The sequence below is a fragment of the Panthera tigris genome, chromosome X (assembly GCF_018350195.1).
Source record: "Panthera tigris isolate Pti1 chromosome X, P.tigris_Pti1_mat1.1, whole genome shotgun sequence".
Taxonomy (NCBI): domain Eukaryota; kingdom Metazoa; phylum Chordata; class Mammalia; order Carnivora; family Felidae; genus Panthera; species Panthera tigris.
The window spans coordinates 125,562,783-125,585,284 of NC_056677.1; the positions used below are offsets into that span (position 1 = coordinate 125,562,783).

The 22,502-nt window shown below is 52.6% G+C and overlaps 1 protein-coding gene across 4 annotated transcripts in view; it reads right to left on the reverse strand.

Annotated features, from left to right (window-relative positions):
* Positions 1 to 22,502, reverse strand: part of BCAP31 (B cell receptor associated protein 31) — a 29,600-nt gene that overhangs the window by 3,919 nt on the left and 3,179 nt on the right. For all 4 annotated transcript variants that reach the window (XM_042974359.1, XM_042974360.1, XM_042974358.1 and 1 more), the window contains exon 4: positions 16,362 to 16,509. In XM_042974359.1, the coding sequence (XP_042830293.1) occupies positions 16,362 to 16,509 (148 nt within the window). The remainder of the gene's footprint in view (positions 1 to 16,361; positions 16,510 to 22,502) is intronic.

Genomic DNA, 22,502 nt, shown 5'->3' on the forward strand with positions numbered 1-22,502 from the left:
CAGAAATCCCCACTCCAGTCTCTCTGACCACAAGGTCCGAGCTTGGAACCACCACCCATTCTCCATTTGGAGGGAACTGCTCCCAAGCCAAATGAGAGAAACACAGAAAGGACTCCTGGGGCTAGGGAAGCAGAAAAGGAAGAATCAGGGCCCAGACACACACCTCGGGTCCAGACCCGCCAACGAATGGCAAATAGGTGGCAGCTGGGGGTCACGGGCTGCTGCATTTCCCCCGACGGCCACCCCTGCGCTTGCTGTGTTGCCTGATGGGAGGAGAGGGGAACTGGAAAAGGCACGGCTCCAACAGTAACAAAGGAGACGGGTCCCACACACCTGGGACACAGGCCCAGGCCAGCTACAGCTACGAGGAAGGCGCTTACGGGCACCCCTGGGGAACAGGGAAAGACTCCGCTTTGTGCAGGATGTTTCCACAACAAAGTGCTTGCTCAGAAGAGACAAGACAGCCTTGGATGCCTGCTCCCAGACCATCCTTTCCAAGCACCTGCCAGCCTTCGCAGGGTTCTCGTGGATACCTGCTACTCAGATGGCCCGAAGGGATGGGGACAGAAACCACGTGAGCTGCCCTGCTGGCGCTGGCCCCCAGAAGAGTCCCTGTCATGAACAAGCACTTGGGTAAGGGGTAGGGGAGGTGGGCACACAGGGGCCCTCATATGCCCCTCGTGCTTCCTGGTTTGCAGAGAGGCTCCAGGAGCCCCTGGCAGTATGGGGAAAGCCAGGCTGCTGGTTCCTGGCAGGAAGGGAGAGTTTCCAATGACATGTGCTCTCTAAAATTAGCAGCTGGGACCTCGTGGCCCAGGGCTCAGGTTTCCCTGTCTCAGCCCCTGACTATACAGGGCTGGAGCCCTGGAAGTAGAAGGAACTCCCAAGCACCCCAGAAGCCAGAGAAAAGCAACACACCTGACTCATGTCAGCAGGGCAGAAATCACTGGAAGGACCCAGAAAGAAAGGCAAGTCTGACTAAGCCCCAACCTCTTAAACCTCCCAGCAAGGAGTACTCAGGCAGCTCTGAGCAGATTCTGATGATGTGGAGGAAGCCCCTCCTCCCAGATGGACACGGCCTGGGGGGAGGGCACATGTGCCACCTGGTGGACCCAGCAGGCAAAGATGGGGCAAGTAAGCCCAAGAGTGACACACCCCCTGTGTCACGACAAGGCCAGGCAGGGGGCTGACGTGAGAGGGACTCCAGCAGCGCTCTAAGTGACCATGGCTACCACCCCCACCCCGGTCATCCAGGGAGGCTGGGTCCAGAGTGACTGTGGTGATGACGCTAGCGACACAGCAGGAGCCCAGCTCTCCTCAGCACCCTCCCAGCATGTCCCCAGCTATGGAGAAGCAGGGTTACTAACACAGGCCAGGGAAAAACCCCGAAACTAGCACAAGAGCAGTGCAAGGAGCTTCCCGAAACCTCAACCTGCTCCAGCCCCGCCCGAGCTCACCGCCCTTAGTGAGGATCACCCCATTCGGTGCGGGACAGAAACCACCAGGGCAGGCACCCTCCGGTACCCCGCCCCAGCCCCTGATCTCTCATCCTCTGGCTCCCTGTCAGACCTGTTCCTCCAACCCTGCCCTGGTCGGTTCTGGTAATTCCTCCCTCCAGGAACCTGGCTCTCAAGGAGCTCTCCCTCCTGCTGGCCCAAGCCCCTCCTCCTCTTCTCCCTCCTTTCGGCAGCCCACCAACCTAAGACCTGCCCTGGCCAACTCAGGGGCAGGACAGCTTCTGGCCTAACCACCAGATCAAAGGAGTGCCCTGGAATCCCTGGGGCGCTTATTCGTGGCACTCGGTGCAGCTGACAGGTTGCCTTCCTTGTGGGAGTCTCTCCCGCCTCGGACTCAAGCAACCCTCACCACCCACTGAACTCACCACCAACGGGGTTGATCTCACACTAAACCCCTACATCTAACTGCCTGCTAAAGGGCGGCTCCAGAGGGGCCCCGAAACATGCCCCGCTCAGCATGTCCCTGGGCGGGCCGTCCCTGCACCCCATTGTGCTGAAGGACATTGCCAATCTACCCACACTCTGCTTGCACAGCACCTTGCACCCTTCTCCTTCCACCCCCAGCCCCCACCCAGTGCCATCCACGTCACCTCCAGACAATCTCCCAGTCGTCCCCACTGCCAACGGCGATGGTCTCAATACTCCTTTCCCCGGGTGATTTTAACAGCTCCTGAGAGCCTCCTCCCTATCCACGACCATCCGACTTTGCAATCCACACCCCAGAAGCAAACTAGAGTGGTCTTTCTCCAGGACAATCTGATCATGTCACCCCTCTGCTTCAAGCCCTCTGATGCCAGACCCACCATGGGCCCTCTCCCCTCACCACCCACGGAGGCTCTGCTCCAGTAACACCCAATGGCCGGGCATTCTTGGAACACGCCAGGTTCTCGCTCGCCTGCTCTCCATGCCACCGCACCCCAGCCTGCGGCAGCCTTTCCTCTTCTGTCTCAGAACGCCCACCGCCAAGTCACATCCAGCTCAACCACCACCTTCCCAAAAAGCCTCTCCTGACCCTCCTGGGTCTTCCTTTCCTGGTTCTCCCACAGAGCCTCTGCACACCCCCACGTGGCCGTGCTGCGTGGCCACGCTGCTGTCACTCTGTTCTCCCCCTTACCACCTCTCCAAGTCGTCATTTGTTCCCCGGGGCCCTGGCTCCCCCCCCCCCCCCCCGCCCAACTCCACTGTCCCTCAACCCAGCCACACTGACAAGGACACAGGCACAGAACTTGCCACTCAGTCGAGCAACAGGGTGACGGGAAACAGTGGTGGAGAGATGCCATGTAAGACCGTGCTGATGAGCAAGCCAGGCTCGTGACTGCAGTGGTAGCTAAGAGGCAGGCGGAAAAACACTCATCACCAAAGCCGGGGGGCCCAGGGCCAAGCCAAGAGCAGTGAGCCCAGGAGCCGGCCTTCTGGAAGTGCCCCCGCATACTGGGCCCGAGTTCTTGCCTCCAACCTGCCCGTCAAGATCCAGCTGCGCCACTACCCCCGCGGCCCTTCACGGCACACCAATGTGCTCTTTTATGAGTTCCCTCAGTGCTCTGAGTCTCCATCAGGCCCCAGACCTAGGACAGAGCAGACACGGGAGAAGAGCTCAGCTTCAGAATCTCCAAATCTCAATAGCCTAAGAGATGCCAGGCAGGACAAAACACTGATGTACTCTTTTCTGTCTCCTGCCCCTTATCCTCCATCACACTCTGCTCCACTGCCCAAGAACTATGATGCAGGCACGTGACTGTTCTTAGCCATCCACGTCTGGACAACACACGAGAACCCAGGAGCCAAAGGGATTTCCCAAAGGCACAAGGCTGACAGGCCCAGCATCCGGAATAAATGCACCCAGCGACAGAGGGGAAAAGCTGGCACACAAACCTTAAGAAAATCCAGATGTCTCCTTGGCAGATAAACGTCATCCCCAAATACCTGAATTCAACTCAGCTTTCTTACAAAATGTTTTTGGACACTGAGCAGTGCTCTCGTGCTTTTATAAAAGGTTGAGTAAACAGGGAACGCGGGAGAAACAGACTCTCTGTGTGGACACTAAAGAAACAGTGCCAACCATATCAAGTGGGGAAGACATGGTTCTTACGTGCTTTGCACCAATCCTGTGTCCCTCTTCTGGGCAAATGGGGGAGGCAGACAGGGGCTTAACAGGAAGTGGGGTACAAGCAAGGGGAGGGTCCTCCCAAGGTCCAAATGGAATATTCCATGGTTGTGGCAACCCCCCCCCCCCGCCCCCATGACCCTGTTGCTGATCCTGCCCACTTAGCATTTACCAGGCATCTCCTGGTGCCATGCCCTCGGGTGAGTTGCGTCACTGGGTCACCAGGACCCCACTATGGGGACAAGTAGGCAGGCAACTCCCCTTCACTCCGCTGCCCCTGTGCAAGTGGGCACAAGCTAGTGTCACAGTGCCACCTGTTGACTCTCCGGACTGACTGCAGCCTGGCGCCAGAAAGGAGCTCCACAGGGTGGATTCTGGGTGACCCCAGCCTGCCCACCTGTCCAGGAAAAAACATACAGGAGGAAAAGGCCATCATGGAGAGGAACCAAAAGCCAGGTGATGCCCTAGCAAAAGGCTTCGGGGAAAGTAGAATGAAAGTAACAGTGCAGAAGCGGCCCCAGGAAACTCACACCCCAAGAAGCCTGGAGTCATGAAAAGAAGGCCTAGAAAACAGCAGGAAGAGTTGACTCAAGATCCAAGGACAGTCTTTCCAGAGGGCCTACCCGAGAACACCCTTGCATACGTGCCTGACCTTCCTCTTAGCCCTCAAGCACAGAGGCTATAGAAAATGGGGAGGCGGGGCACAAGGGTCAGGGTAAATGCCAGCGCCTGTAGCAACAGCCAGGTGGTGCTCGCCCACCCTGAGGCCAGTGAAGCCAGCTAGAGGGGACCCGGGTGGAAGCATGTGGCTGTCCACCCCAGAGAACTAAAGAGAAGCAACGGACAGGAGCGAGCTGTGCTGCTGGGGGTGGGGGGACTATCGTGTTGCCTTCTTGCAACCAGCTATCCGATAGGTTCTGTGTAACCTGGAGAACAGAGAGCAACCGAATGAGGGCAGACGGCCAGGACTCAAACATGCCGGTGGTCCACCTGGTGACCGCAGAAGTCAAAGGAGCGGGAGGGAGGGAGCCGTCAGCCCTGGATGTGCCCAGCACGGTAGTAACTAGAGTCCAAAGGAAACAAGGCAGTGCCTCCAGCAGGCAATGTGCCGCGCTGGGAGCGTGGGAAACATGCTTGGACCAGGGCATCAAACTAAAGGATGAGAAGTGGTTTCAGCTACACAGTCCTGTGCGAAGGCCACCAGCCACATGTCCTTTTCAGTTTAAATGAATTAGAATGACATTAAATGGCCAAGTCCAGCTCTTCAGTGCCACCAGCACGCTCTGGCAGCACGAGCAGTTCCGCCCTGCAGACAGCTGGTAGAGGGCAGTGCAGGGAGCCCTACTGGTCCCTTTCCATCCAGAACCCTGCTCCCGGCTCCCACACCCTCTGCCTCAGAAAGGGGCCCTCCTGGAAGGCCAGGCTTTCAATGACCTTGGAGCCCAGGAGGAGGAACCTCTGTGCACTTGGTGCTCTGCCCCAAAGAAGGAGATCATTCACCGTTTGCTTTTAGAGCACAAGGAAGGGAATTCTTCAGGCCAAATCAAGTAGCTGAGCAGACAATCTGGATTTTAAAAGTCCACGCTTGTTCCGCGAGGCTTTTTCCGAGGCGTGTCAGACGGTCCTGCTGGGACAGTGTGTGAAGAAGTCCCCGTCTCCTGCTTCAGCACAGCCCCCCCACCAGAGCCCCTCCTGGCCCAGCACCCGCAGGACACTGCATGCCCCTACAAGTGGGCGGAGTGGGCCTTGGAGGGGGCGCTTCCATAAGACTTCCTCGGTGTCCAGGTCTGCAGCGCTGTCCTGGTGTCCAGGTGTCCAGATCTGTTCGTACCCTCAGAAAAATGACCGCAGCCAATACAGCCACCGATAGAGCAGTGGGGCAAGAGGAACTGAGGACCAAAGCCGCGCCCGGGCTTCTGTGACAAGGCCGCCACCTAGATCACTCCATCTTTCAGCAGGCCTGAGCATCAGGATTTTAAAAATCCCTTAGTTGCCTCACCTAGATACCAATTTAAACAAACTATAAAAAACCCCAACCCCGGGGCGCCTGGGTGGCTCCGTCGGTTGAGCGTCCGACTTCGGCTCAGGTCATGATCTCAGTCCGCGAGTTCAAGCCCCGCATCGGGCTCTGTGCTGACAGCTCGGAGCCCGGAGCCTGCTTCAGATTCTGTGTCTCCCTCTCTCTCTGCCCCTCCCCTGCTCATGCTCTGCCTCAAAAATAAATAAAAACATTAAAAAAATTTAAAAAAAAAACCCAACCCCAAACCTACAAGGCAATCAAGGATACATGAACAGTCACTAACAAGATTACATGACAAAGCTGTTACCATAAAGTCCTTACTATTGCTTATGACTTTAAGTTCCTCTCTTTGCAAAGAGACAAACCTAAATTTTGCTTTGCCCATAAACATGAGATCTGGGATTTGCTTCAAAGTAATCCACGGCGAGGGGACCCTGGCGGTGGGGAGCGGCCACGAGGCACTCACTGCTGAAATCGCACTGGGGCGCTGGGGCGGGCGCACGGCCAGACTCCTAGTCCGCCTCTATAAACGGTCGAGAAAAAGAGCAGCAGCCGGTGCGGTGGCCCGGGCTGAGAGCCCCCGAGCACCACCTCACTGGGTGCCCTGAGGATGCCCTCCCCCGACCTTCTGCTCCGGCTGCAGTGCCTTTCCCGCTCCATTCCACCAGCCCCGTGCCCGACCAGGGTCACGAGGTCCCTGAGGACCAAGACTGGGCCTTCTCGTTGACTCTCCACCTGGGCTTGGCACAGCCTACCGCACAGTGAGGAAAAGCCCACAAGAGTCTAGCCCTCCTCGAGGTGATGCGGAGAACAGCTACTATTTACAAAATACTCCCTACGTGCCAGAAACGAGGCTGAGAACATCTCCTGAATCCCCTCAACCCCCACCCCAAGCACACAAGGAGTACCCTCATCCTCGCTCTACAGATCCAGGGAAAGGCTCAGGGAAGTTGCTTACATGACTTACCTGAGGTCACCGAACAGCCAGGAACAGACCCAGGTTTCCAAAGCCATATCCGATTCCCAAACCCACTATGGTCACAGCAGCCTGCCTCTCAGGGCCGCCATGGGTCATTACGGGGGGAAGGGGAAGCGGCCAACGGTCAGGGCAGGGCAGCAGAGCCCAGGCCGGACGCAGGCCCCTGCCCGGCACAGGCAGGCGGCTCGGCTCCCCTCACCTTCAGCACAAGCCCCGGCAGTCATGCAGGCAGCAACTGTCCGCAGAGCTAGAGGCTGGCGGTAAGCAGGGCTGGCCTGAAGGCAAAGCAGAGCCCTTGCCCGCCTCAGAGGGTCTGGATGAATTCTACCCTGGGGGTTAACAGGGACTCAATCAGCTTCAAACAAGCAACCCAGCCCCTAGGTCAGTGGCCATTAAGGAGAGAAACTTGGCAGAGAAGCAGAGGGGTAGCCCCATCTAGACTAAATGCAGCGACACAATCCAACCCAGAGGGGTACACAGAAGACAAGAGATCCCTGTGGACCAAATTCAGGTCGTTACACGTTGTGGGGTCCAGGGGTCCTGGGTCTGGATGGTGAGCACTACTTTGGTCCCGACCCGGACTGACATTTTAGCAAAAGCAGAGAAAAAAAAAAAAAAGTGTGGCCCTCTGAACACTCAAAACAGCCCAGCAGGAGCTGCTGTGCGGCCACAGTCCCAGCGACTCCAGAGGGATGATGGCCAGCTGCCAGTCTCAAGTGGGGAAGCAAGAACCGAGGAAAGGGGTGTGAGATACCAATAGACTGGACAGAGCCTGCAATTGCCCAAATCTTTACTAAGCAGCAACCTGCACGTATCCTTGCCACAGACCAGAGGACCCAAGTGTGGTGCCGGGGCCAACAGCCATCCGCATCTTCTGGGGGTCCACGCGCTGTTTTCATAACGCCCCTGGGGTCTCTACTGCGGGAGCTCGGAGACCGGAGAGCTGGGCTTCCAATCTAGAACGCCTGCCCAGACAGTCTGCCAGGTTCAACCCGGACAGAGGTCTAAAACTGTCCTCACCTGCCCACAACGCCTTATTCAGTCCCTAGTGGTTTAAGCAGCCCGTGGTGTGCACCCAGCCCCTCGGCACAGAGCTGATCAGCCTGCAGCGGACGAGCCCAGGTTCCCGTGCCACACCTCACAGGCTGCCCGGGGCCTTGGAGGACAGCCTTCAAGGCCAGCGAACAGTGCGGAGCAGGCCTCACAGAGCAGAGTCGGGAGAGAAGCTTCAGGAAAGCATGAAGAGGCAGCAGGCGTTAGCTGGGCCATCAGGGGAGAGTGGGGAGGGGGGCTTCCAAGCAGATGCCACAGAAACACTTGGGAAAGGGGAACCACAGAGCCAGCTCATGACATATAGAGGCCAAGGCAGAGACTGTAGAAGGCTGCAAAGGAGGGGTCACGTCCCGAAGGAGCTGGCTGTCAAGCCTCTACACCAAAGGTGCTGTGGAGGGACGGACTGAAAGGAGGGGGTGGTGGGATCAATCCTCCGTGTCGGGAAGATCACTTGTCTGGGGCTACGGGGGCACAAATGGCATCAGGAAGCCCAGCTGGGATGAGAGCAGTGCCGCCATGGCAGTGGTTCCAAAGATGAGGAAGGCAGGCTCGGGAGGTGGGATCCCTAGGCCATCAAAGGGGGACGGTCTCAGTTCTGTAAGGTGAAGAGTTCTGGAAGGTGGCTGTACGACAGTGTGTATGGACTCAACAGTACTGCACCGTACGCTTCAAAATGGTTCCAACGGTTAACGTTATGTGTACTTTACCAGGATTAAAAAAAAAACAAACCCACAGAGACAGATCACACGGGACAAGGAAAAATGGCAGAGCACCTTCAGGCTTCTGGGTTGGGACAGCAGTTCTCAACTCTGTGGCCCAGCCCAAAGAGAAAGGAGCACGAGGACCCGGGAAGGGAAGCAGCTGCCCACATCAGCGCCGCCATGCAGCAGAGAGGGGACCCATGCAGCAGAGAGGGGACGAAAGCCCAGACCCCGCTCCCACCCCCTGCAGCCCACTGCTGGAGGGAAGAGCAGGCTTGTTTAAGGATGTGATGCTTTCTTTAAGCCCAAGGCCCTTTTCCCCGATTATAAGGAGTGCTCAACCCAATTCCAGCCACCCAACGTGCTCCTGACCCTGCTCGGAGCCAGTGCCATGAGCAGCCTCTCTTCTGAGCATCGCTCTCTTCCTCCGTGGTCCCCACATCCACTAACCTGCACTGCAGTCTCTGGGTCTCTATCCTGGTCTTACCTCTCCTGGCATCTGTTTCCACTTCACTGCATCTCAATCCCAGGGAGCGGCCACCCTGCCGGCACTTCCCTCTACCCATCCGTCAACCCCTCCACGAAGCCGCCCACGGCCCATCCTGCTGACCGGCCGCCCTTTGCCTCCTTGAGCCTGGTCCTCATTCCTTCCAGCGAGCCCTGCCAGCTCCCTTCCTTCCAACGCATGGGTCTTCTGGCACCGCCACTCTGCAAGCGCCCCCAGCACAACCGCCAGCCCCTCAGCCTCAGAAACCCTGCTGGCTCCTCCCCTTCTCACCTGCACCTCTCCGACCTCCCTCAGCACCCCTGCTACTGTGCCCTGCCTCAGGCCACCGGCAGCTCGCTCTCCCACAAACTCCGACTCGGTCTCCCTCCATCTGGACTCTCCCACCCACTCCAACCTTTGCACCGTTGTCAAACACGGACACGCGACTCTGGCCAAGATGCAGTGCCCTCTACCACACAGAGGTCAGGTGCAAACTCAGGAAGCAGCGTTCAAAGCCCCCTACCCTAGCTCTCACCACACCTGACCCACGCACCCCACACTCAGCCGAACTTCCTCGGGTTCAGGGGCCGAGCCGGCACCTGACAGTGCAACATGTGCAAACACGGAACGAAAGAGGCAGAGGCTTCAAACAGGATCAGGAGACCCACAGCACCTGGCCTGAGGTGCGTGCAAAATGGCAACTGAGGGGTGTTTTCACGGTTTATGACCAGAAAAATGGGGGAAGATGGGCTTGATGCTCAACAGTGGATAACTGGTTAGACACGCAATAATGCTGGAGAGGCAGATCAGTTGTTCTAGAACGATGCTCATGATAAACTTGGTAGAAAGAAAATGCAAGTTCCCACATGGCAGCTACTGGTTGAGCCCGCCTTTTAAAGAAAAGTTTTTTAATGTTTATTTTTGAGAGAGAGAAAGAGACAGTGTGAGCGGGGGAGGGGCAGAGAGAGAGGGAGACCCAGAATCCGAAGCAGGCTCCAGGCTCTGAGCTGGCAGTACAGAGCACGACACGGGGCTCAAACTCACAAACCGTGAGAACATGACCTGAGCCCAAGTTGGACGCTTAACCAACTGAGCCACCCAGGCGCCCCAGAGCCTGCCTCTTTTTTTTAAAAAATGTTTATTTAGAGAGAGAGAGAGAGAGAGAGAAACGCACCCACATGTAAGTAAGCAGGAGAGGGGCAGAGAGACAGAGAGAACCCCAAACAGGCTCCTGTCAGCTCAGAGCCTGACGTGGGGCTCAAACTCACAAACGGTGAAATCATGACCTGAGCCAAAATTAAGTCTGATGCTCAACCAACTGAACCCTCCAGGCACCCCTGCTTGGGTGTGGTATATAGAATGCTTAGCAAGTGGTAGCTGCTATCAGGTGTAAAAAACTCTTAGGAAGATACACAGCAAAGGTACAGGTCAACAGCGATTACGGGAATAATAACATTTCGAAAAATTTATTTTATGTATTTAAAGCCTCATCTTCCTCCAAGGACTATGTGTTACCAGATGGCAATAATCTTCAGCTGTATGAAAGGGACGGAGAGAGTCGTCAGACTCGTGAAAGCAACACTAACAAGGAGGACATGCAGGAAGGTAGATTTTAGCTTATAAACGGCACAGGAGCCTTTCTACCAAAAGCTGGGCAATAACTACTTGGGGGAAAAAACCAGCCCACCATCTGGTCTACAGTCAGAGGCGGGCTGAAAACCGACAATCTGATATTGACAGCTCCCACCAATGCAGATGAGCGGCTATCTGAGCAGAGGATCAGACTAGGTGTGAGCTTGGGCTCGGGCCACTTAGAACTTGTGCGACTCGGGCCACTTGTCTCTTCACTGATAAGGCCCACAGAACAAAGCCGATTATTAAAGTTCTTCCTGGGTTTGAACGGAACCAGAACCCTAATGAGCCACACAAACAGCTCACACACAGAGGTGAGGTCACAGGGCCACACAGTCTTAGAGACAAGCCCTCATTTTAACAGATGAGAACACGGAGTGCCAAGAGGGGAGGAGCCTATCCAAAGCCACACCCTGACCTGGGGGATCCAGTCTCCTGACTTCCCAATGTTGAGTCCTTCTTCAGACGCTGCGACTCTTAAGTGTGGATCTGTACGGCGTGGCACCCCAGGCACCCTCTCCAGCCATAACTCCAACAAAGAGCAGGAAGGGCTACTCATGTGCAGGCCTCCCCCAACTGCCTGTCGTCTTCTCCTTTCCGTGGCAACAACCCGGCACTGTGTCGTGGCAAGTAATGCTCACGTGTCCGCTGAGCGACGACTGTGAGTGGGAACACACAAAGCAACTGCCATAATATAACGAAACCCGACCCTGCAGAGAGAGATCTCTCTTGCTCATTCTTTTGGAGGTTTGCATACAGCTGACAGGAGTTAAGTGGTTCCGGGGCGCCACGATGAGTCAGCTGGGAGAACACGCAACTCTTGATCTTGAGGTCATGAGTTCAAGCCCCACCTTGGGTACAGAGATTACTTAAAAAGAAAAGAAAATTCTTAGGGGCGCCTGGGTGGCTCAGTCTGTTGAACGTCTAACTCTTGATTTGGGCTCAGGTCATGACCTCGTGGTTGTGATCAAGCCTAGCATCGGGCTCTGTGCTGGGTGTGGAGCCTGCTTGGAATTTTCTCCTCCCCACCCACCCATTTGTGTATGTGTGCACTCTCTCTAAAAAAATAATTTTAAAGTAAAAAAATAAAAAATGAATTTAAAAATATTAAAACAACATGCTCAGGGGGCCCACAGACAAAGACACGTAGAACAAAACAATACAAGGAGGCAGCCCTCCACGTAGGGCACACAGTAGGTGCTAACAGACGAGACAGCCGTTCTTCAAAGGGGAAAGTGTTTCAAACGTCACAGGGCAGACACAGCATGGTTTCTGAACCAAGCAGATAAACGAGGAGAGCAAGAGAGCTCTCCGAGTGTTTTAAATGCCTTCGACTGTGTCCAGACACAGAGGACTCCTATCCCAGGTAGTGAAACTGCACAACACGGCCACAACTGCCATCCGCTGGTGACCTCTGGGGTACTGCGCCTGGGTAGATGTGCCAGAGCGGTGCCGTCCAAGCACTAATGTGCACGGGGCGGGGAGCAGCCGGGAGCTTGCTCAAGCGCAGGCCCTCACCAGAAGGCCGGGGGCAGGTCTGGGGATCTGCGTTTCCAATAAGCTCCCCCTGGGCTATAGGCGGTCAGAGCAGCGAGGCGCCAGGGGGAACAGGACACCACGGATCCATTTCCAACGACTCGAGAGAGTTCAGAGGCAAAAAGGAACACAGTGCCTGGGAGGACTGACGTGGGAAAGTGGTTTCTAATACTAAATATTTCAAACCAGCTCACGTATCTGGGAGCAGGGAACTGGTTAAACGCACAATGGTCCCCTCACATGACTGACTACACGACCGTTAAAAACAAGAGAAGTCTGCATGAGTCATTTGGAAAAATCACGAAGATAGATCATTGAGTGAAAAGGGCAAGTCAGAGCAGAGCAAAAGAACCCACGGCACTCGTAAGAGAAAAGTTACACGTTACGTAAAACGCTATTTTAAAACTTTGGAAACATCCCAATTATTACCCATCTCTGGGGATGAGACAAGGCACTCCCTCCTGCGCCTGACATTTTTTTTTAAAGATTTTATTTTTAAGTAACCTCTCTACCCGACATGGGGTTTGAACTCACAATCCCAAGCAAGATCAAGAGTCACATGCTCCACCGACTGAGCCAGCCAGGCGCCCCAGGTGCCTGACACTTCTAGATTATTTGGGGGTCTTTATTTTGTGATGAACAGGTATAACTTTATAATAAAAGTAACAAAGATGACAGTTTTGTTTTTATTGAAAGAGTTTCCTGCAAGCCACGTATACGGGTCATGTGGACGTCAAGTCTACACAAGTCACTTCTATGGTTTATGTGCAAAGAGAGAAGTTCCTCAAGGACCACAGCCACCGTATAAGACCTCACCCCTAGATTAGGGAAGAGTATGTCTTTCTGGAAAATTTTAGAAACAATTAAACAGACTATTTGTGGGCAACTGGGGAATCCACACTGATCCCTGGGGTTACCGTTTCCTCTTCTAAGAAGCTGTACAAGACCAACCTCACATCTTTTTTAGATCAGCTACTGGACAGGGACATGGGAGGGTGCAGCAGGGGCGGTGAAGCATCTTCTAGCTACAATGGAGAGGTAGGAGGTCCGTGGCTGCCGGAACAACCATGCCCGAGAAGCTTACCACAGTCTCTTGTCCGGGCTGACTCGTTTAAAAGGGAACTAGATCAAGCGTTAGGTGCTTGTAAAATGGACAGGTCACGGCAAAGTGGGGGAGATGGCTCATAGGGCAGAGAATAAGAGCAGACCGGAACGGCAGGCTCAAATTTCACTCCATCCTCCTAACTTCTGTGCATCCTTCTGGGAACAGCCTAGCATGTAAACGAGGAGTGCTCTTCTCTGAAGCCGCCCCCTAAGGTTACAAAGGAAACTGCCAACTTCTCTGTATCCCGATGATGATGCTGTTACCGGACTCGGCATTTACCAAAACATCCCCAGAAGCAGACTCGAGTGTGTACTGTCCATGTCAACAAGTCAACTGCAGGAATGACGCTGGAGCACCTAGGTGCGCAGCGCTGCAGAGAGAGGGGACTGAGCCAAGCACACGCTCACTCGCCTGGCACTCTTGGCTACCCACTGCCCCTGGCCCAGCCACACAGCCCTGTCCCGGAGGGTCCCTCTGGAAGAGACTGTGAAAGCAGAACCGTCAGGAGAGTAACTTCAAAGACACAGAACGTGGAGAATAAGCACCACTCTATCCTCCACGGTGACCACCTCTGAATTCTAATCTCGTTAGTTTAGATATGCAAATCTGCAGTTTGCCAGCCTCTAGCAAGAGGTGGGGTCCCAAATGCAACCCTCCAGGTAGCACCAGCCGACACAGGTCAACGAGGCTGGCACCTCCCTCCTGGCAGCCCCAGCCTTCACGCAGGGGGCTAAGAGCTCCTCTTCTTCTGCCACTACCTGCCACTAGGCTGCAAGAAGCCACAACCCCAGGTCCGTAGGAGATCCTGACTGGCCTCTGCCGCCCTTTGTGAACCTACACAGTCGTTTACAAATGTGTCCCCCACTAAAAACTCGAGTCGCAGGGCACCTGGGTGGCTCATGGGTTAAGTGTCCGACTTCAGCTCCAGTCATGATCTCACGGTTCATGGGTTCAAGCCCCGCATCGGGCTCTGTGCTGACAGCTCAGAGCCTGGAACCTGCTTTGGATTCTGTGTCTCCCTCGCTCTCTGCCCCTCCCCTGCTTGAGCTGTCTCTCTCTCAAAAACAAATAAAGAGTAAAAAAAAGTTGAAAAACAAAAACAAAACAAAAACCTCGAGTCTTGTTAGACTCGGCCCCATTAGTGAACCCATCTAGACAGCTGTGGATTCCCAGTGGCAGCTAACTTACCTGCTGTTCAAGCCCTCCCAGCTCCCATCTCTCCCAGCACCTGCTCACCGTGACAAGCCCCAAGTGTCCTCCGCAGAGAAATGCTGAGCAGGCTGAGAGTGGAGCCTGTCCCCAAATGGAGCAGGTCCCTGCAGCAGCTACTCATGGGAGTTAGGATCCCATCTGACAGCATACTGTTATGCCAGCACCCTGACCACACTTCGGCATCTGGTCCCTAGGAATCCAAAGACAGCCTGGCAAACACCGTGCTGAGAAAGTCCAGACACACTAAATGGATGGAGGGCAGCTGAGACTGACAGAACTCATGCTCTCTGAGTTCATAGTCACCAATGATCTCGCTCTCTCTTGTCTGAGAGCATACAGGCTATTACTCTTTCTAAAACACGAACTGAGATCGAAGTCAGGCCTGCACACTCTAGTCAGTTCTTCACTAGCCCTCTCCCTCGGCTGGAAACTGGGGTGTTTGTGTGGAGTCTCCCAGCACCTCTCCTACCCCATGGCTCCTCAAGGACCAGCAACTTCACCTGCAGAAGGCCTCAAAGAGCCTCTGGACGGGATTCCGTTAGTCTGAGCAGAAGTTAAGCCTCTCATCACCTGGGATTTCCATTCTCTCGTTCCAAGGCTTCCTTTACCCTTGGCTTTCTGCCCGCCCTTTCCTTACCTTACATAAAAAGGTCAAAGTAACTACCTTTGCCTCAGGTCTTTCTGCGTTTCACCATCCAGCTCACTGCAGGCTTTCGCCTTCCTGACGACACTTTTCTTACAGCTCTGTGTGCTCTCTTGGTGCGGTCCTTAGTTTTCTTTCTGTCCTTCCTATCTTCCACAGAAAACGTAAGCTGGCCTGGGAGTCCCTCCCCACACCCCAAGGCCTCTGTGTGCTCTTTAGACACAGTCAACTCTTCCTCCTCCCAGGGGCTCACCTACAGTTAGACTCAATCTCCCAGGACCTGCTTCCCTTTCAGTCTCAAACCGCAAGATCACGCCTCTTTTTCGGAGCATCCCAAAACCCTCCAACTCCAGGGTATCCTCCCAGCCTTCTCGCTGCTGGACTCTCCAGTTTGAAGACAGCATGCCTGCAGACCCCTTCAGTGATCCAACAGACCACCTGAAAAAGCTCTGCCCTTTCCAGCTCCAACCCTACCACTTTCCAACTTCGACCTGAAGTGGTTAAGGTCACCTGAACAAGGAACTTTTCTTTTGCAAACCTGAAACCCAAGCAGGTAGTCATTCTAATGCCCAGTGAAGAAGGATATCCAGCTCACTAGAGGCAGAAAAGCCCTGCTAAAGAATTCACACGCTACCCTGCTAACCTCTGGAAGCCCTTGGCCCGAGTGCAAGGTTTACTCCCAGCCAGTTAGCATGCCCAAGGGCAGCCAGGCCTTTCTGATGGGAAATCTTAAGAGCAGAAGGCAGCAAACTGGCCTCCAGACTCAAACAGGTACTTTATTATCAGTTGGTCTTACCCAACTAGCCACCCCCTCAGCCCTGACTGAGGCACTCGGTCTTGCCAACAAAACAACAAAAAAACAAAAACCACCAGAAACACACAGGCTGCTGTAGAGCACAATATTCTCCTGTAACAGATCTACACTGGGGAAGGTGCTGGGCATAAGCATGGTCTCAGCCCCTTCCTGACATTTCTGCCCACTCTTCTCAGGTCAGGTGCCCATGCCCAAAAGGCTCCTATTCAATTAGCCCCTTTAAGTTGGCCTCCAAAGATACTCTCCCAGAGTACGACGCCTCTTCACTTACTCCAACCCATATGCAGAGAGCAAGCTGGGCATGTTTCGCCCTAAAAGAGCATGTAGCAAGTTATGGCAGAGACAGAACACAAGTCTTCTGACCTTCCAGTCACTGATCTCCCACCACCACACTGCCTCTGAAGGTCAGAAGGAAAGCTGGAGGCTCTGGGGAAATCTGGTGGCTTCCAGAACACAGACAAGGCCTCCGGTTCAAGACCAAAGACTGAAGAAGTCAAGGTCACAGGCTAGCCCAGGGCTCCCTTTCCAACCCCTAGCCCCTTGTTCCTCCTCACTCACAAGGACAGCAGCAAGGAAAAGCCAGCAATATAGAGATTCCTCTGGGCACGGAAAAGCTTCATGTGGAAGTGTTCCATGGCCCCGGGATTATTCTGCAGGTTCACCTTCTCTGTCACATCATCATACTTCCGGATCTCACGCACAGCATCTGCAGCAGAGAAGAGACGTGAGGGCATTTAACTCCTACTGACATTGGGGTGTCCAGGGGAGAGGCAGCAGGACTCAAGGTGACCTCACTTCCATCACACCCGCCACCCCAGTTATCCCCCGTTCTACACACACCTTGGGGGACACCTTCTCAAGAGCTCTGCTCTCAGACCCATTCTCTCCTTTGGTTTTTCTCAGGTCACTCCCTGGCCCCAGCCTACACAGACCACAAACCTGCTCATATCAAGGTGCTAACCAAGTCTGAAGTGTTGCTGGCAATGACCATGGTGCCCCCAACATGTGATTCTGCTTAGCTCAAGTCGGACTGGCCATCAGGTGCCCCAGTGATAAACCAGGGTAATCCCCCACTGAGGAGGTACCAGTGTCCTAGGAGTCAAGACCCTGAGGGCGCCTGCCTGCTAAAGACTTGGGCTTTGGGGCACATGGGGGCTCAGTCGGTTGAGCATCTGACTTCGGCTCAGGTCATGATCTCACAGTCCGTGAGTTCAAGCCCTGCGTTGGGTTCTGTGCTGACAGCTCAAGCTTGGAGCCTGCTTCGAATTCTGTGTCTCCTCTCTCTCTCTGCCCCTACCCTGCTTGTATGTGCACGTGTGCTCTCTCTCTCAAAAAATAAACATTACAAAAAAAGACTCAAGCTTTTCATTCCTAAATTTCGTAATGGGTTTTATTACATAAACAATATTACCCTAAAAATAAATATCGTTAAGATGTCTACATTACCCAAAGCAATCGGCAGATTGCATGCAATCCCTATCAAAGTACCAACAAACAGCATTTTTCACAGAACTAGAACAAACACTTCTAAAATGTGTATGGAACCACGAAAGACCTGGAACAGCCAAAGCAATCTTGAAAAAGAAAAACAAAACAGGAGGTATCACAATTCCAGATTCTAAATTATATTACAATGCAGTAGTAATTAAAACCATATGGTACTGGCATAAAAATAGACACACAGATCAACAAAACAGAATAGAAAATCTAGGGAAAAAACCCACAGCTGTATGGTCAATCTTCCACAAAGAAGAAAAGTATATCCAATGGGAAAAGCACAGTCTCTTCAATAAATGGTGTCAGGAAATTCTTCATGCAAAAGAATGAAACTGGACCACTTTCCTTCACCATACACAAAAATAAACTCAAAAATGCATTAAAGACCTAAATGTGACACCTGAATCCATAAAAATCCTTGGACAGAGCACAAGCAATAATTTCTCTGACATCAGCCACAGCAACATTTTTCTAGATATGTCTCCTGAGGCAAATAAAACAAAAGCAGAAGTAAACTATTGGGACCACAGCAAAATACAAAGCTTCTGCACAGCAAAGGAAACAATCGACAAAAACTAAAAGGCAACCTATGGAATGAGAAAAGATAAAAAAAAAAACTTCAAAGAAAAAACAAAATGTCTTATTCTGATTACAAAATGAATGCAAGCACATCAAAAATTCAAATACAACCTGTATACCTGAAATGTGTAAAAAGAAAGAATCCCATGACGTAATCACCGCCAGTAAGCATAATACATTGGTCATCTTACCTAAAGCAGTCACTGTCAGCCACGTTACCCTATTTCCTCTGTAACACACACCCTAATCTGATATTATCCTAATTACAGCTTTATTGTCCATCTCCCCTGAATCAGACTACAAACTCCACTAAGGAAGAAATCTTTTCTTCTACATCCAGGCCCTAGCACAGCTCTGGGTGCACAGGGGGCATGCAAATAACTACTGAATGGCCAATAGCCTCTGCTCCTGGGCGGCACTGTTAGACGTAGAGTGCTCCAGTTTACAAATATACTTATATCGGTTTGCCTATTATTGTAGAAATGGAATAACCTACTGCTTTTTCCTCCCTTACCCCTGAGACATCTTTTTAAAAGCTGGCACATAAAGATCTACCTAGAAAGGTCTGTTAACGGACACCCATGGGAGAGGAGCAAGTTAACACTATATGGACATTGTTTGGTTCTTAAGGTCTTGGTTTGAGACTGCTTGGTTTTTGGTTTTTTTTTTTCCAATTAAAAAAAATTTTTTTAACGTTTATTTTTGAGAGAGAGTGTGCAAGTGAGAGAGAGCACAAGCGGGGGAGGGGGAAAGAGAGAGGGGAAGACAGAGATCACAAGCACTGCAGCACAGAATCCAATGTGGAGCTGGAACTCACAAAACTGTGAGATCATGACCTGAGCTAAAACCAAGAGGTGGATGCTTAACCAACTGAGCCACCCAGGCACCCCGAGTCTGCTGGTTTTTAAGCCGACTTCACATTATAAGAAATATGCTCTTTACTGGCATTGCACCCTTGTGCTAAATCTGGAACATGAAACAAGCATTCTCCAACACTGAGCAGGAGTTACAACCAGGACAACAACATACCCATTTGTTATGAACTGTGTGTTCCTGTTCCCCCCCCCCCCCACCATTCCTATATAACCCCCCATTCCTATAACCCCCAATGGATTGGTATTAGGACGTGGAGCCTTTGAGAAGGGTTAGGTCATGAAAGAGGGGCCCTCATGAATGAAGTTAGTGCCCTTATAAATGAGACCCCCCGAGCGCTCTCATCCTTTTTGCCATGTGAGAACAAAATGAGAAGGTTTTATGAACAAGGAACAGGGCCCTCACCAGACATCAAATCTGCCGGTACCTTGATCTTAGACTTCCAGCCTCCAGAACTGTGAAAAATACATGTCTGTTGTTTAAGCCACACAGTCTATGACATTTTTGTTATAGCAGCCCAATCTAAGACATAAAACTTAAAATGTTCATACCCTTGGGGGTGCCTGGATGGCTCAGTTAAGTATCTGACTCTTGATCTCGTTTTAGGTCATGATCTCAGTTTGTGAGATCCAGCCCTGCCTCAGGCTCTGTGCTGATAGCGCAGACCCTGCTTGGGATTCTCTCTCTCACACTTTCTGCCCCTCCCCTGCTTGCAATCTCTCTCTAAATAAACTTAAAAAAATGTTCATACCCTCAGATTCACCTATTCCACCTCTATGAATTTATCCTACATGAACATTTGCATAAACGTGTCATGATACAAGTGCGACTGTAAAGAAAGAATTGAATTACAGCAAAACCATGTGTTAGAATACCACACAATCTTTAAAAAGGATGAGATTGCTGTAAAAAGATATCTAAGACGACACGGAAAACACACAACCAATCCAGAATAGCGTGTACTATAATCTGAACCCAATCCCAAGTGGTACGTAATATACGTATATATTTTTGCTGTTTATTTATTTTTGAGAGAGACAGCACTAGCTGGGGAGGGGCAGAGAGAGAGGGAGACACAGAATCCGAAGCAGGCTCCAGGCTCTGAGCTGTCAGCACAGAGCCCAATGTGCAGCTCGAACTCACGAACCGTGTGATCACGTCCTGAGCCGAAGTCAGACGCTTCACCAACTAAGCCACCCAAGACACCCCTGGTACTTGATGTTTTAACAAAGATGTCAGCATGAAAAAATGTTGTGGAGGAGCACTTGGGTGGCTCAGTCATCCAACTCTTGATTTTGGCTCAAGTCATGATCTCACAGCTCATGTGATTTAGCCCTGCATCAGGCTCTGCACTGACAGTGCAGAGCCTGCTTGGGATTCTCTCTTGCTCCTCCACCACTCATGGCTAGTGCGCATGCGCGCGCTCTCTCGCTCTCAAAAATGTTTTAAAAAAAAGGCAGTTCAACAGCTTAGAAAAAGAGAACGAAAAATGCCTGTCGAAACATACAACAAAATACCAACAACGGTTTTCTGTGAGACATGGAATACTAGGGAAGGGGGAGAATTCCACTTTCTGGGTTAAACTTCTGGATTTTTAAGAACGTGTTATTTTGTGATTTAAATAACACACATTGGAGCTCCTGGGTGACTCAGTCGATTAAGTGTCTGACTCTTGATTTTGGCTCAGATCATGATCTCACAGTTCGTGGGACCAAGCCCCGCATCGGGCTCTGGGCTGACAGCTCAGATTTTCTCTCTCTCTCTCTCTCTCCCTCCGCCTCTCCCGTGCGCACTCGTGCGTTCTCTCAAAATAAACTTTTAAAACAAACACACTTTTCTACACCACCATTTGCATCCAGGAACCCCACCACCCTAAGGACCACCATAGCCAATGGCAGGGAACAGATGGGATGGAGTGTTAGGCCACACTAGCCCAAGTCACAAAACAGAGTGCTGCCCTCCCTGTATCAGGCCCCTGGACCAGGGCAGCTGACCCTGGAAGTCCATCAAGCCCACCCCCAGCCCCAGCCCTGCCCCAGACCCCTCCCAGATAAGGCTAGAGTCCAGCCAGGGCTGCAGCTATAGCTAGTTATGCCCATCACGTTCCACTAGGATTTCCTGTTAACTGACGTTTATATTTTCAGAAGCCTCCACAGACCTATGTTACACTTCTTACCGTTAGAGTAGAAAGCAGCCAGTCATCATAGCTAGTGTCTCTCTACAACTTCCAAGCAGTTCCCTGACCTCAAAGAAGAATAGCACCTTTGCCAACTACTGGATTCTGCAAAGGGCCTCCCTGGCCCATCAGCGATGCTAGAAAAGAGAGCACTCGTGGAGCCTGGTGCAGTGGGGCAAGGCCCTAAGGGAGCACCCCAGCATAGCCCCTGCCACTTCCATTCTTGCCCCTACCCTACACCCAAAGCAAAAGCACACACACTCGGTTCCAATCTAAAGTCCAGCTTTTTTTTTTAAGTTTTTTTATTTTTGAGAGAGAAGAAAGAGAAAGAGAGAATGAATGAATCCCAAGCAGGCCCCACACTGTCAGCACTGTCACACAGAGCCCAACACGGGGCCAGAACTCACGAAGCATGAGATCGTGACCTGAGCCAAAATCAGCAGTCAGATGCTTAAAAGACTGAGCCACTCAAGCACCCCTACAGTCCAGCTTTTTAATGCGCAAAGGCTAACGCAGGTATTCCCTACCCACTCCGTGCTCACAGAACACTCAGGGAAAGAACCTCGATTGGAAAAAGCTACCTCCTGGGCCCCTGCCAAGTATTTCAAGAACAGCACGGTTGCATAGGAGGGCAGCTGGTACCCACCCTACACCGCTGGGAAGGGTAGGCCGCACCTGGCCTGTTCAGAGGAAGTCCTGCCTGAACATATCCCTTCAGGCCCCAAGACATTAGGAAGGAAATGCCTAATGCTCAGCTAGTGGGTGGAACCTTGCACATTCTCCCTGAACTACGGCCCCCTGCCCTTCCACCCACTACCACATTTCTGCCAGAAACTAAGGGAAAGAAGAGCGTTGTGAGTCTAAGCAGGTCACACTCTGGAAACGGGACCGCTGTCTGCAGCAGAGCCCAGCCAATGCTTTCAAGTCTAAATAGGGGGACGTACTGATCACTTACCACGGCGAAACGCACGTTTCACGGCCGGGTGAGAACTATACTGATTCCTCTGGTCTCTGAACAATCACACCGCCACCACATCACAAGATGCCTGCCTTCCATCTTAATACCACAAGGCCCCAGGCCCCATCCCCGAGCATGCTCTGGAACCAGCTTATCTTTCAAGCCCTGCTGGTGTGCACCTCGATGTGTTTATAGAACTTCACGGCCAGAAGGACCCAGAGAGACCTGGCCTGACCCATCCAGAGAGATCTGGGATATACTGCCAGACCTCTCAGTGCCCCCCCCCCAAGCCACAGGACGTGGCAGCTTCCTCCCCAGCCCCACTCCCTTTTGGTAGCTCAGTTCCTTATTCACAGCCTGTCTGTGGGACTCAAGAGCAGTACTGCTTAAACCAAGGTCAACAAGGACCAGCCAGTTTCTCTTGGTTTCAGTTCTGGAATGACCTCAGGAGCCGCCCCAGAAAAGTGAGGTGGCCGTCATAAAGTGCGTAAAGGCTGCTGGTCAGAATAAAGGCCCTGCCGGCAGTCAGCAGCACCCTCTTCCCAAGGGAAAGACAGAGGCACCGAAGTGGTCTCCTCTGAGAAGCTCAACCTGCAGGCTGCCCGTGGCACGGAGC